A 15,501-nucleotide genomic window follows, 5' to 3' on the forward strand; every position below is an offset into this window, starting at 1 on the left:
CGCCGCATTTGTTGTTAAAACTCAAAAAATATTTGATACATTCAGTAACATGATAAGAATATTCCTGGAAAATGTGGGGTAGGTGCAACATAAGACAAAACAATTGCAAGGGTTTGAGTAAGAGGACTAACTAATGTCCTACCTCTCCAACGTGCGCCCAGTACCTAAATAATTTCAGCGCACTTTTATGACTCAAAGAAGTGTCTTCAACTATAAGATGCTTTTTGGAGCTCTCCTAGCTGTGGCGTTGAGGAACTAGAGAAAGCACACTTACTGTTGTTGTTTTATGCAATCCAAAAACGTGCCATTACAAAATCACTATCTGGGCAGGTGGGCATCAATTGAAAGTTTGATCTATTTCCAACATGACTAGCTAAATTATAAAATAAGATCTTACAGTGGAAGGCTTTCACTTTCAATTTAGAGAAACTGGTCGTTATTTTGGTGCGCATCTTCAAATCAAATTGTATTTGTCACATGCGCCGAATACAACAGGTGTAGGTAGACCTTACAATGAAATCCTTACTTACAAGCCCTTAACCAACAATGCAGTATTAAGAAGAAAAAAAAGTGTTAAGAAAGTATTTACTAAAATAAACTGAAGTACAAAAAATGAATTTTGAAAAATTGAAAAATACTTAAGGAGCAACAATAAAATAACAGTAGTGAGGCTATGTACAGGGGGTACCGGTACAGAGTCAATGTGCGGGGGTTCAGGTTAGTCGAGGTAATTGAGGTAATATGTACACTACCAGTCAAAAGTTTTTGAACACCTACTCATTCAAGGGTTTTTCTTTATTTTTACTATTTTCTACATAAGAATAATTCTACATAGAATAATAGTGAAGACATCAAAACTATGAAAGAACACATATGGAATAATGTAGTAACCAAAAATGTGTATGTTTTATGTTTGAGATTGTTCAAATAGCCACCCTTTGCCTTGATGACAGCTTTGCACACTCTTGGCATTAATGGAATTGGACAGGATGAGAGTGGTGGTAAGCTTTTGCTGGGTTCCCGCCCGTGTCGGTGTGGAAGGTAATGAGAAGGCTGATGTGGTGGCTAAGAGTACAGTGAGGAGAGAGCTGGTAGATATTCAGGTCCCGCTGGGCCGCAAGGAAGTCCTTGATCCGGGCAAAAGGGCTCGATCTTTGGCAAAGGGAGTGGGATGCAATTTTATCACCATGCACTGGTCAGTTGAGGAAAAGGTTGGGCGTATGGGATGTAGGAGAGAGGAAATTGTGTGGAGTAGACTATGGTTTGGGCACACAGGTTTGAATGCCACATTGTGGATGATAAGGAGATATGAAACAGGTCTGTGTGATGAGTGTTTAGTGGAGGAAACGGTGCAGCATGTGCTGATATTTTGTTAACTGTATGACGTAGATAGGGAGAGGTTGTGTGAAAAGGTTAGAGAGGCTGGACAGGGTTGGGGTGGTGTAGTGGGGAGGAAAGGGAAGTGGTGTCTAGGGCTCTATTTCACTTTCTTCAGAGGAACATATAGTTAGGTCGTGACTGGCCTCACAATTTAGTACAGTAGGTGCAAATGTATGCACCTTAAATGTTGGGTGCGATCCACCAACCCAATCTCAAAGAAGAAGAAGAAGACAGACGTCTGGACTCATGTCGGTTTCCGGAGTGGAGGACTATGGGAAGTGGATGGACGCGAACGATGGCGGAAGCGGATGGTGAACAAAAATCTGATGGCGGTGGAAACAAGGACGAATGGACTATCGTATCTGGTAGGAGTACGATTTATAGAAAACAGATATATGCCCGACTTGGTGAATCCGTCCGAAATTTGTTGAAGAAATCTTTAGGTAAAGGGAAATTGGTAGTGCTGAGCGATTAGTGCTTACAGCTAATTTAATGCAATTCTATACATTGCTCCATGGGGTGGAGAGAAATGTTTGCAGTTTTTAATATGATATCTGATTACTACAAGTTTAGATAGCTGGCTAACTTACCAATCAAAAAAATGTTAGCTGACATGGGCTAATTGATGTACTGTCAGTGACGGACATAAGATAAAAACTGCTGATGCACAACCAAATTTCGAAATTGCAACTTGTGTATTCTACTATTCTAACCCTCAACAGTAAGAGTTCATAGTGGGGAAATTGATCCGCGGGCCTACAAAAGGGGGGGCACCAGTCGTCCGTCCCTGATCTACGGAGAAAAGCATCTGTCAAGGGTGTCATTTAAGGAGTTTCGAAAGAAGTCGCCATTGCTCTATTAAAGAACACAGCTGGAGTGGTCGATGCACAACGGATGAATCATGTGGTAAAAGGCATGAAGGAGAAGAGTTTGTCTGTTCTTGTGTTTTTTGATGTGGAGTCTCTCCCTATCAGTGTGCAGCTGGGATAAGTATACTACCCTATCAAAGTGTTTATATACAGGCCTTCATAGTGTATTGTCTGTCGAAGTGAGAAGCCAAGGTGTGGGATATGTGGGGGAAACAACTATGAAGGTGAATGTGTAGCAGAAGAAAATGGCGAAGGAGCAAAGTGCTGTAACTGTAGTGGAGACCATGAAGTGAAGACCTTGGAATGCCCGATTAGGGTGAAAGAGACTGAGATTGCCAAAATCAGAGCAGTTCAGAGAGTCTCCTATGTGGAAGCTGTCAAAAGGGTAGAAAGATTGAGTATCTCTGAGTGTACAATGGTAGTGAATACCTGTAGGCCTACACATGAGTACTCAGCATGAGTACTGCTAACAGGATCCAGAAATGCTTGATGTAAAGAAGGTGGTTTTTGTCTCTTTTATAGCAATGGTGGTACATGATACTGCTCAAGTTGAAACTAAGAAAAATCGACATCATTGTTTCTGCAGCTAAATGATATCTGGGATTAAAAGATTTCACATCTGAAAAGCTCCTTGGAGTACTGTCTCGAGCGGTCCCAGCCTCTCAGGCCCCAGAGCCTGATTAGGGAAGTTTGAATTATAATTAAATTTGAATTAGTGGGAAGATTTTAGTTGATAATTGGTATTATATATATTTTTTCGTTTTTGTGGATTAATGTCATTTTCACCCCTTCCTCTAACGTTTGTTTGCGGACCGGCATGATACCATAGAAGAAGAAGAAGACTGACTTGCGTGTTAGGTAGTGATGGGAAACCGAGGCTTTCTGAAGCCTTTGGGGCTTTCACCAAATTGTGCCAAAAAACGGTTATTTACTCAGAGCCTTTAACTCAATGCACCTTAGTGAAATCTGCTGGTCAGCAATGAAAAGCAGCGTTTTATGTTTATATATACACACAGACAGGGCTGTGTGATTGACAGGTTCTGTTAACATTCAGAGACAGGTCTGAGACCTGCTGTAAGATGTAGTTATCATTATATGCTGGGACCTGCAGCATAAACAATCAACAGGAAGAGAGCTACAAACTACAGTGTGTACTACAAACTACCATAGGAGATACTTGGGCCTGGGATTTTACTGTTAACCATGATTACAGTATTCATCAACCATGATTCGTGATCATGAACCATGATTGATCATTCATTCAACGACGTGACTAGCATGACCCCATCATCTGGAGTTAAAAAGCCTATGCATTTTCATGTACAGTTCAAGACGGAAGTTTACATACACCTTAGCCAAATACATTTAAACTCGGTTTTTCACAATTACTGACATTTAATCCTAGAAAAAAATCCCTGTTTTTTATTTATTTACTTTATTTTAAGAATGTGAAATGTCAGAATAATAGTAGAGAGAATGATTTATTTCAGCTTTTATTTCTTTCATCACATTCCCAGTGGGTCAGAAGTTTACATACACTCAATTAGTATTTGGTAGCATTGCCTTTAAATTGTTTAACTTGGGTCAAAGTTTTGGGTAGCCTTCCAGAAGCTTCCCACAATAAGTTGGGTGAATTCTGGCCCATTCCTCCTGACAGACCTGGTGCAACTGAGTCAGGTTTGTAGGCCTCCTTGCTAGCACACGCTTTTTCAGTTCTGCCCACAAATTTTCTATAGGATTGAGGTCAGGGCTTTGTGATGGGTACTCCAATACCTTTGTTGTCCTTAAGCCATTTTGCCACAACTTTGGAAGTATGCTTGGGGTCATTGTCCATTTGGAAGCCCCATTTGCGACCAAACTTTAACTTCCTGACTGATGACTTGAGATGTTGCTTCAATATATCCACAAAGTTTTCCATCCTCATGATGCCATCTATTTTCTGAAGTGCACCAGTCCCTCCTGCAGCAAAGCACCACCACAACATGATGCTGCCACCGCCATGCTTCACGGTTGGGATGGTGTTCTTCGGCTTACAAGCCTCCCCATTTTTCCTCCAAACATAACGATGGTCATTATGGCCAAACAGTTCTATTTTTGTTTCATCAGACCAGAGGACATTTCTCCAAAAAGTACAATCTTTGTCCCCATATGCAGTTGCAAACCGTAGTCTGGCTTTTTATGGCGGTTATGGAGCAGTGGCTTCTTCCTTGCTGAGCAGCCTTTCAGGTTATGTTCATATAGGACTTGTTTTACTGTGGATATAGATAGTTTTGTACCTGTTTCCTCCAGCATCTTCACAAGGTCCTTTGCTGTTGTTCTGGGATTGATTTGCGCTTTTCGCACCAAAGTATGTTCATCTCTAGGAGACAGAACGCATCTCCTTCCTGAGCAGTATGACGGCTGCGTGGTCCCATGGTGTTTATACTTGCGTACTATTGTTTGTACAGATGAACGTGGCATTTGGAAATTGCTCCCAAGGATGAACCAGACTTGTGGAGGTCTACACATTTTTTTTCTGAGGTCTGATTTCTGATTTCCCCATGATGTCAAGCAAAGAGGCACTGAGTTTGAAGGTAGGCCTTGAAATACATCCACAGGTACACCTCCAATTGACTCAAATGATGTCAATTAGCCTATCAGAAGCTTCTAAAGCCATGCCATCATTTTCTGGAATTTTCCAAGCTGTTTAAAGCCACAGTCAACTTAGTGTATGTAAACTTCTGACCCACTGTAATTGTGATACAGTGAATTATAAGTGAAATAATCTGTCTGTAAACAATTGTTGGGAAAATGACTTGTGTCATGCACAAAGTAGATGTCCTAACCGACTTGCCAAAACTATAGTTTGTTAACAAGAAATGTGTGGAGTGGTTGAAAAACGAGTTTTAATGACTTCAACTTAAGTGTATGTAAACTTCCGACCTCTACTGTATGATGAACCTAGAGCATACAGCAAAGACCAAAGACCAAAACTCTCTCACCCTCTTTCTCTGTCACACACACACACACACACACACACACACACACACACACACACACACACACACACACACACACACACACACACACACACACACACACACACACACACACACACACACACACACACACACACACACAACAGAAGCAGCACATGAAACTGCGACACAGCCAATGAAATTGTAAACTTGCAACAAATGGCCACCTTCCCGATTCCTTTCCCCTGTCCCCTCCTGCACCCCTCTCCTCCACCCCTCCATGTCGCAGTAGGACCCTCTTGTGGACATCATCGCTGCTCCTACTCCCTCTCCCCTGTCCCTCGGTGCCCCAGTGAAACTCACCCTCTTGTGGACATCGTTACTGCTGTCCTCGTACTTCTGCTGGATCCTCTCCTCAAGGAAGTAGATCCGCAGCTTCAGGCTGAAGTTCTCCTTCTTCAGGTCTTTCAGGTGCTGAGAAATAGTGCGGTAACCGCGGAAACTGTTAGACATGGCGCCAGGTTTTTCCACAGGGGGCAACAGAGCCCCCCATTCAGTCCTGCATCCTAAAGCAGAACTGAATAAAAACGTAATAACATAAACATCAATAATTCAAAATCTATCAGTAGAATAGTAGTTGCTGTCTAACTGTAGAACAACAACACTGATGTCCAACACACAATCAAGAATGAAGTGAATGACAATCACAATCGGAGTAGAGAGCTGCCTCCTCGTTTTTTCAACATTGAGGGGTTGTGGGGGGTGGCATGAGCAGTGGGGGGGGAGGGGGGAGTGTGTTGATAAAGAGTTGTGTCAGAGTTTCTTTTTTTTAACACTGAAGATATCCCAGGATCTGACATGGGCTGGAGAGAGGCACAGACAGACCACAGACACAAGTGGTGTGCTGCTACTGTAGCTGATAGGGAACACATACTGTATGCGACTACACTTGCGCAGTAGCCTTCAATTTGATCTGGAACTGTAATGGAAATAAATAGGTTTGCCAACTAGTTTGAGATCACATACTGTGTTAATCTAGGAGACAAGTTGATGGGTTAGTGCCCTGCTATCCTCCCACCACTCTGTATCCCCCAAAAGTTAAGCCTCACTGAGCTAGGCACAACAGCTGCTTCCAAGAACCCTCAACACTCCACCTCATACCAGTAGACATACAGGCAGAAAAGGCCAAGCACCTAAACAAGTTGAACTGGAACCATAAATACTGAAACCGCGCTGTGCGTGCATGTATATCTCCAATGAAGCATATGAGATATGAATATCAACACTTGACAACTACGGAGTGACTACATGCTTTGTGACCATAAGGGGGTGCTATAGCTCCACTCTCCTGCTCTGTTCACCTGAGTGAGTGGAAACACTGATTTCACTGATCTGAGATATGTGTTGGTTTGTACTGTTTTAAAGGTGAAAGGTGGGGTGTTTAGGGAAGTTTTGGTTTTTTTTCTGACAAGAAACTTGTACATTTTGTACATAAACCAACAAATGCTGAAGTTCTTGTCATTTTCCGAAAAAAATTGAGTTGATTTTGCTCCAAAGGTGTTTTATACTTACAAAGTTAAAAAATATTTTAAACAACCTGTGTCTGTTATTTTAGTCATATGATTTCTTATTTAGCTTTGACCTTGCTTAACTTCAGAGATACAGTAGTTCTGAGATTATTTCATTGAATTCTTACCAGTAACAGTCAAGAGTTTGGACACACCTACCCATTCAAGGGTTTTTCTTTATTTTTATTATTTTCTACATTGTAGAATAATAGTGAAGACATCAAAACTATGAAATAACACATATGGACAAATCAAATTTTTTAACAAATCAAAATACATTTTATATTTGCCTTGATGACAGCTTTGCACACTCTTGGCATTCTTTCAACCAGCTTCATGAGGTAGTTACCTGGAATGCATTTCAATTAACAGGTGTGCCTTGTTAAAAGTTGATTTGTGGAATTTCTTTCCTTCTTAATGCGTTTGAGCCAATCAGTTGTGTTGTGACAAGCAAAGAGAAACGACAGTCCATCATTACTTTAAGACATGATGACAATATGGAACATTTCTAAAGTTTCTTCAGGTAGAGTCAGAAAAAAAACATCAAGCGCTATGATGAAACTGGCTCTCATGAGGACCACCACAGGAAAGGAAGACCCAGAGTTACCTCTGCTGCAGAGGATAAATTCATTAGAGTTACCAGCCTCAGAAATCGGCAATGAACTGCACCTCAGATTACAGATCAAATAAATGCTTCAGAGTTCAACTAACAGACACATCTCAACAACTGTTCAGAGGAGACTGTGAATCAGGCCTTCATGGTTGAATTGCTGCAAAGAAACCACTACTAAAGGACACCAATAAGAAGAATAGACTTGCTTGGGCCAAGAAACACAAGCAGTGGACATTAGACCAGTGTAAATCTGTCCTTTGGTCTGATGAGTCCAAATTTGAGAATTTTGGTTCCAACCGACGTGTCTTTGTGAGACGCAGAGTAGGTGAACGGATGATCTCCGCATGTGTGGTTCCCACTGTGAAGTATGGAGGAGGAGGTGTGATGATGTGGGGGTGCTTTGCTGGTGACACTATCAGTGATTTATTTAGAATTCAAGGCACACTTAACCAGCATGGCTACCACAGCATTCTGCAGTGATATGCCATCCCATCTGGTTTTTAAACAGGACAATGACCCAAAACACACCTCCAGGCTGTGTAAGGGCTATTTGACCAAGAAGGAGAGTGATGGAGTGCTGCATCAGATGACCTGGCCTCCACAATCACCGGACCTCAACCCAATTGAGATGGTTTGGGATGAGTTTGACCGCAGAGTGAAGGAAAAGCAGCCAACAAGTGCTAAGCAATTGTGGGAACTCCTTCAAGACTGTTGGAAAAGCATTCCTCATGAAGCTGGTTGAGAGAATGCCAAGAGTGTGCAAAGCTAACATAAAGGCACAGTGTGGCTGCTTTGATGCATTTAAAATCCAAAATATGTTTTCATTTGTTTAATACTTTTTTGGTTACTACATGATTCCATATGTGTTATTTCATAGTTTTGATGTCTTCCCTATTTTTCAACCATGTAGAAGATATAAAAATAAAGAAAAACCCTTGAATGAGTAGGTGTGTCCAAAGTTTTGACTGGTACTGTATATATATGCCATTTAGCAGACACAAACCTTAACCAAACAAGACTGCAATGGCTAGGCCAGGCCAGTGACTGAGTAGCTGAGACACAAACAGGTCAGAGAATGATCATCGCCAGTGCTAACACTGTATTCCATCATATGTTTCCCAACTCCAGTCCTGGAGTACCGCCAACAGTACAGGTGTTTTACCCCTGGACAAACACACCTCATTCAACTCATCGAGGGCTTGATGGTTAGCTGACAAGTAGATTGAGGTGTGTTTGTCAGGGCTACAGTAAAAATGTTTACTGTTGTGGGTACTAGAGGACTGGAGTTGGGAAACACTGAATAGGTAGAGAACCATAGTCCAGTCCAGGTAGCCGGCAGGTAGCAGCTAGCCTAGTGCTTAGAGCGTTAGGCCAGTAACCGAAAGGATGCTAGATATAATCCCCGAGCTGACAAGGTAAAAATCTGTCGTTCTGTCCCTGAACAAGGCAGTTAACCCACTGTTCCTACGCCGTCATTTTAAATAAGAATCTGTTCTTAACTCACTTGCCTAGTTAAATAAAGGTTAAATAAAACATAAAAAACAAAGTATTCCAGCATACTGGATAGGCTACGGCAGAGCTGGAGAGAACAGTACACCCATAACCGATTACAACCCAATTAGGCCTCATTCAGAAGAAATCATTGAATTTATTACCAAACGAGCTGCATGTGAAATGAAATCATCCCTATTCTCTCACTGTACTTTCCCTTTCTGACGTCTGCTCATAGTCTAGTGGCTCTAGCACGTCGGGGGGGGGGGGGGAAAGCACATCCAGACATTTTCCAGACTCCCGTACCAAACTTCTAAATTGTACCCCACTGGTTTATATTATTGGGGTGTATCTAACCATCCATTATTACAATCAGACTGGATTAAAAGACGTGCAGATAAATATCTGGGTCGTGAAAGGTTCCTACGTCACACCAGCCACAGCTCATAAACATTTTCCAGCGGTGACGTCCCTCGCCAAGCTGCGTGCTGCGCATTTCCATGGTGCTTTAATTAGGTTGTTTTCAAACTGAATGTGCAACAAGAGACCAAGAACTCACCACAGAAGAGCTTGGGAGGAAGGAGAAGTAGAGCGAAGGGAAAAGGATCTTAGAGGAACTGGATAAGAGCGTCTGCTAAATGACTTAAATGTAAAAATGTAAGTGAAGTCGTGATGTGAGGGGCTATAGCTTCACTCTCCTTTTCTGTTCACCTGAGTGAACGGAAACACTAATATATATATATATATATATATATATATATATATATATATATATATATATATATATATATATATATGCGATTTAGCAGACACTTTTATCCAAATCGACTTACAGTTATGCGTGCATACGTTTTACGTATAGGTGGCCGCAGCAGGAATCAAACCCACAAACGTTGGTGTTGCAAGCATCATGCTCAACCAACTGAGCCATATAAAAACTAGCTAGTTGAGTTTGTCCATGGAAAGGTGTATACCATAGAGATCCTATTAAATGAGTTCTAAGATGTCCTTCTGGAGGGCCAACACTAAAAGTAGAATGACACAACCACCTGAATATGAACCAAATAAAGTCAGACCACACCGCACTGGAAGAGAGGATACTGAGGTAACAAACACTTTTCACTCCAAATCCTCATCATTAAATTAGTTACACAGTCTGATGTGGAATTTTCCAAACTGCCAATATATCTGCAATAATATGCAAAAGGCAATGTGTGCTACTGTTCTCACACTGTTAACAGAAACACCAGTTAATAATAGCAAGCAATGTTTAACAACCATGTAAAATACTCAAAGAAAATCTGGGACACCGCTTCTGTTTATTTCAATTTTTCCAATCTTACCCCGCAAGGCTCATAATTATGCGTATAAAAATTGGGCTGACAAGCATAAATGCCACTGTTCTGTTTGTAGATTATCTACAAGGGATATAAATCAAGCAGAAAATGTTCAATTTCACTCTATCCAGGGAAACAAATGCCAAGGCAACCGTACTGACTTCAGAGGCATGGTGGTGATCTGCTCTCTATTTACTGTGATGTAAATGTCATGTCATACAGTACATGCGACAGAGAGGGAGAAGCATATATCCATGTACATGGGTAAGATAGTATAGCTAGCTACATTTTCAGATATGAAATGTTTTTAATTTTGTCAGAAAGTTATTTCAATTTCAAATTAAAGCGTACTGTGAGCTAGCTAGCTAACGTTAGCTTCCTGGTTAGTTTGAGTTTATTTTATTTTTACATGGACAGTGCAAATTAATCAACGTTTCAGTTAAAGTGCCGGTTTTATCCAGCCGGGTAATTTTCAACCGCAGTCCCTCGGCAGGTTATTAAAAACAATTACAATATAGACAGTCATTGAGCAGTGAGCACACGCAGAGCAACATAGGACAAGCAAGACGTAGCATACAGACAGAGCAACATAGAACAAAAAGCAACAAGACAAAATCCATAAAAGCAACAAAGTGTTTCCACACCTCACAAGCTACAGACAACAGACAACATGGAAAGCGGCAACAGCTAGGGATTATGTTTACAAATCTGATTGACCTTTATCCATGTCTTCATGCTTTTTGTGAAAGTGTGATAGGTGGTGCAGTTATGTGTGTCTGGTGGCAGTGTATTCCAGACATGGGAAGCTCTCACAGAGAAAGCGGATTTACTAAAGGTGCTTTTCCTTAAGGGAACTATACAGTCACCTCTCATGGCAGACCTTGTGGATCTGCTGCCATATGTTTGGGTTTTCTGTTTAACAGAAATACTGAGTGGAGGGAGAGCCAGGCTATTTAGGATCTTAAATACAAGACATGCGTCGGTGTATTGCACAAGATTTTCCCAACTCAGGAGCTCATGCTTTCTGAGGATGTAACAGTGATGATGGCTATTGGGCTACCTATCAAGCACTTTGAGAGCCTGTTTTTAAACAGACTGAATAGGTTTTAAATGTTGTACAGCAAGCTTGGGCCCAACTAATCAAGCAGTATGTTAAGTGGGGGAGTATCATAGATTTGAAGTACAGTTTTGCTACCTCTGTAGTCAAACAATTTCGTATAAAATCGGAAATTAGCTAGGTTGAATTTGGTTATTTGAATTACCTTTTTCCACATGCTTTTTAAAAAGAGCGGTTGGAATCAAGTATGATGCCAAGGTACTTAAAATCAGATACCACCTGGAGCTTCTTCCCTGACACATAGACATCTGGCTCAGTAGCATCTGTTGCCCTCTTTGTGAAGAACATGCAGTTTTGTTCACATTGAGATGCAAACACGAGTCACTGAGCCACTTTATAACCTGGACCATTACAGTAGTGAGTTCTTGTGCAGCTTGTTGTTTGCTCTTTGCATGCACATATATCACTGTATCATCTGCATACATTTGAACTTCAGACCAAGTAGAGACAGAAGGCAGATCATTAACGTACAGGCTGAACAGGATGGGCCCCAGGATTGACCCTTGGGGCACGCCCACATCATAGCTAAGAGTGATCAGAGTTACTGATCTGTGTAGTAATATTATTCCTATCTCAGAGCCATTTGCATTGCTAGTTATAGCCTAATGTTAGCTAACTAGCTAACATTGAACCTTGTTGGTTAGGTACCTGCAGATTCATGCAGGGTAGTAACGTTATGAGTTGGGATAATGATTAATTGTTTAGCAAGCTAGCTACATGTCTAAACAAAAGACTCCACTATACAAGTAACCATTTCTCTACACCTTCTGTATCCTGTGCATGTGACAATTTTTTGTTGTTGATTTTATTCGATATAGTGTGTGTTTACCAGAGACGGTAATGTGAAGAACATGACCTGCACCAAAGTCAAATTAGGATATTACGTTAGGCCAACGAGACAGTGTCCAAGTTCTAAAATTCTCCGGTAGAATGCCCTGCTTTTATTTCGTCACACTCACAGCCGTAAGCTATTTTCTGTAATTGGAGCACCATTAACTTGTAAATAATGTAAATAATGATATTGTTGTGAGTTTATTTTCGTGTAATTAAGACAAATGAGATAAAGTGAAGACGTTGTCAGCTATATGATATGGTCATTATTTGAACTGGCTAGCCAGCTAACAAGAAACTAACCAAAAACATTTAGAAATGTGCTTTTAGTTGCCTGTTTTGCTAGATTGGCATATACTAAATTCATTTTTAAATGGGTCGGTTTATCGGTGTTGAAATACACTAGTTAAGCTATTTCGGACCACCAGGCTGCTGATGTCATGCAGCCCGTAGTTTTGTATTTATACTTTTTATAATGACAAGAAGTTTTATTTCGGACGACAACAGAATGTTCACGATGTCACTGCAACAACTGTCGATAGACGTAATATTGTCACGTTCCTGACCTGTTTTTCCTTTTTCTTGTATTTATTTAGTTGGTCAGGGCGTGAGTTGGGGTGGGCTGTCTATGTGTGATTTTCTATGTTGGGGTTTTGTGTTCGGCCTGGTATGATTCTCAACCAGAGGCAGCTGTCAATCATTGTCCCTGATTGAGAATCATACTTAGGCAGCCTGGGTTGCACGTGTGTTTTGTGGGTGTTTGTCTTCCGTGTAGTCGTTGTGCCACACGGGACTGTTTGTCGGTTTGATTTTCGAATTGTTATGTTGTTTCATATAGTGTTCAGTTCGATGCTAATAAATTATGGACACTAACCACTCCGCGTATTGGTCCGATCCTTCTCGCCTCTCCTCGTCTGAGGAGGAGGATTATGAAAGCCGTAACAGAAACACCCACCACCAAAGGACCAAGCGGAGTGGAAAAGGGCGGCAACAGCAGCGGGAAAAAACCCAAGACTCCTGGACTTGGGAAGAGATTCTGGACGGCAAAGGACCCTGGGCTCAGCCAGGGGAATATCGCCGTCCCAAGGCGGAGTTGGAGGCAGCGAAGGCAGAGAGGCGCTGGTATGAGGAGGCAGCGCGGCGACGCGGTTGGGAGCCCGAGAGTCAGACCCAAAAAATTCTTGGGGGGGGGAAACGCGGAGTGTGGCAAAGCCGGGTAGGATACCTGAGCCAACTCCCCGTGCTTACCGTGGAGTGAGAGGGCGTCGTACTGGTCAGACACCGTGTTATGCGGTAAAGCGCACGGTGTCCCCAGTACGCGTGCTTAGCCCAGTGCGGGCTATTCCACCTCGCCGCACTGGCAGGGCTACGGGGACCATTCAACCTGGTAAGGTTGGGGAGGCTCGGTGCTCAAGAGCGCGTGTCCTCCTTCACGGTCCGGTATACCCGGTGCCACCTCCACGTACCAGTCCTCCGGTGGCAGCCCCCCGCACCAGGCTGTCTCTCCGGGTTCTCTCTCCAGCTGCTTCCACCTGTCCAGCGCTGTCAGAGCCTTCCTCCTCTCCAGCACAGCCAGTGTCTGAACTGTCTGCCTGCCCAGCGCTGTCTGAACTGTCTGCCTGCCCAGCGCTGTCTGAGCTGTCTGCCTGCCCAGTGCTGTCTGAGCTGCCTGCCTGCCCAGCGCTGTCTGTCTGTCCCGAGCCTTCCGCCAGCCAGGATCCGCCAGAGCTGTCCAGCCAGGATCCGCCAGAGCCAGCCAGCCAGGATCCGCCAGAGCCAGCCAGCCAGGAACCGCCAGAGCCAGCCAGCCAGGATCCGCCAGAGCCAGCCAGCCAGGAGCCGCCAGAGCCAGCCAGCCAGGATCCGCCAGAGCCAGCCAGCCAGGATCCGCCAGAGCCAGCCAGCCAGGATCCGCCCCTCAGTCCGGTGCTGCCCCTCAGTCCGGAGCTGCCCCTCAGTCCGGAGCTGCCCCTCAGTCCGGAGCTGCCCCTCAGTCCGGAGCTGCCCTTTGGTATAATGGGGTTTATATGGAGGGTGGTCATTGGGAGGAGGCCAAGGAAGCGGGGTTTGACTATGGTGGGGTGGGGACCACGACCAGCGCCAGAGCCGCCACCGTGGACAGACGCCCACCCAGACCCTCCCCTAGACTTTATGCTGGTGCGCCCGGAGTTCGCACCTTAAGGGGGGGGTTATGTCACGTTCCTGACCTGTTTTTCCTTTTTCTTGTATTTATTTAGTTGGTCAGGGCGTGAGTTGGGGTGGGCTGTCTATGTGCAATTTTCTATGTTGGGGTTTTGTGTTCGGCCTGGTATGATTCTCAATCAGAGGCAGCTGTCAATCGTTGTCCCTGATTGAGAATCATACTTAGGCAGCCTGGGTTTCACGTGTGTTTTGTGGGTGTTTGTCTTCCGTGTAGTCGTTGTGCCACACGGGACTGTTTGTCGGTTTGATTTTCTAATTGTTATTTTGTTTCATATAGTGTTCAGTTCGATGCTAATACATTATGGACACTAACCACTCCGCGTATTGGTCCGATCCTTCTCGCCTCTCCTCGTCTGAGGAGGAGGATTATGAAAGCCGTAACAAATATAAACCAGCCTTAAGTCTTGAAATCTTTGGTTGTTTAGTATATGACCTCACATGTGAATCCTTAAAGAGATGGGTGGAGCTAAGGCTTAAGAGGGTGTGAACGATGCTGAATGGGTGTAGACAAAGAAGAGCTCTCCCAGTAGGTTTACCAAAACTTTCAAGGGTCATTTTCTCAAAAGTTTATCAAGTTTATCAACTTTCAAAGCAGAATTACTTTCCCATTGTTCCTCAACTGTAGTGTATGATATACCATTTTCTAGGTGAGTCTCTACTTTTATCCAATGTAAAAAATACAATTTCAAATTGTGCTACACAACACCGAATCCAGCCGGTCAGTCACATGAGTGTGTATGCTTGAATGAGTGCAGTATAGACAGAAGAAAATATTTGAATTGAGCTAATTAACTTAAAGTGTAGCATTAACAAATAGTATATAACATTGTACACAATAGTCCAGCGACTTGTCAGGAACTGCCTCCCTACCTTGCGCCTCCCTCACTACAGTCTCTATACCCCAGGACACCAGCGCGAGGATGAGCGACTTGGCGATGATGGATCCAAGTGGCCGATCCTCACTGGAGCTGGGGAACTGGGGAGACAGGGCATCCGGCTTCGCGTTCTTAGAACCCTGGCGGTAAGCTACTGTGAATCTGAACCGAGTGAAGAAAAGAGCCCAACGAACGGGTTGGGGATTGAGGCGTTTAGCCTCCTGGATGTAGGCCAGGTTCTTGTGGTCCGTCCAAACCATA

The 15,501-nt window shown here is 43.2% G+C and overlaps 1 protein-coding gene across 1 annotated transcript in view; it reads right to left on the bottom strand.

The window, feature by feature from the left end:
* The window catches only part of LOC139577561 (myomegalin-like), a 124,162-nt gene that overhangs the window by 77,140 nt on the left and 31,521 nt on the right, over window positions 1-15,501 (bottom strand). Inside the window, exon 4 of the mRNA XM_071404644.1 lies at window positions 5,570-5,680. Within this exon, the coding sequence (XP_071260745.1) occupies window positions 5,570-5,680 (111 nt within the window). The remainder of the gene's footprint in view (window positions 1-5,569; window positions 5,681-15,501) is intronic.

The sequence above is a fragment of the Salvelinus alpinus genome, chromosome 6 (assembly GCF_045679555.1).
Source record: "Salvelinus alpinus chromosome 6, SLU_Salpinus.1, whole genome shotgun sequence".
In the NCBI taxonomy this organism is placed as follows: domain Eukaryota; kingdom Metazoa; phylum Chordata; class Actinopteri; order Salmoniformes; family Salmonidae; genus Salvelinus; species Salvelinus alpinus.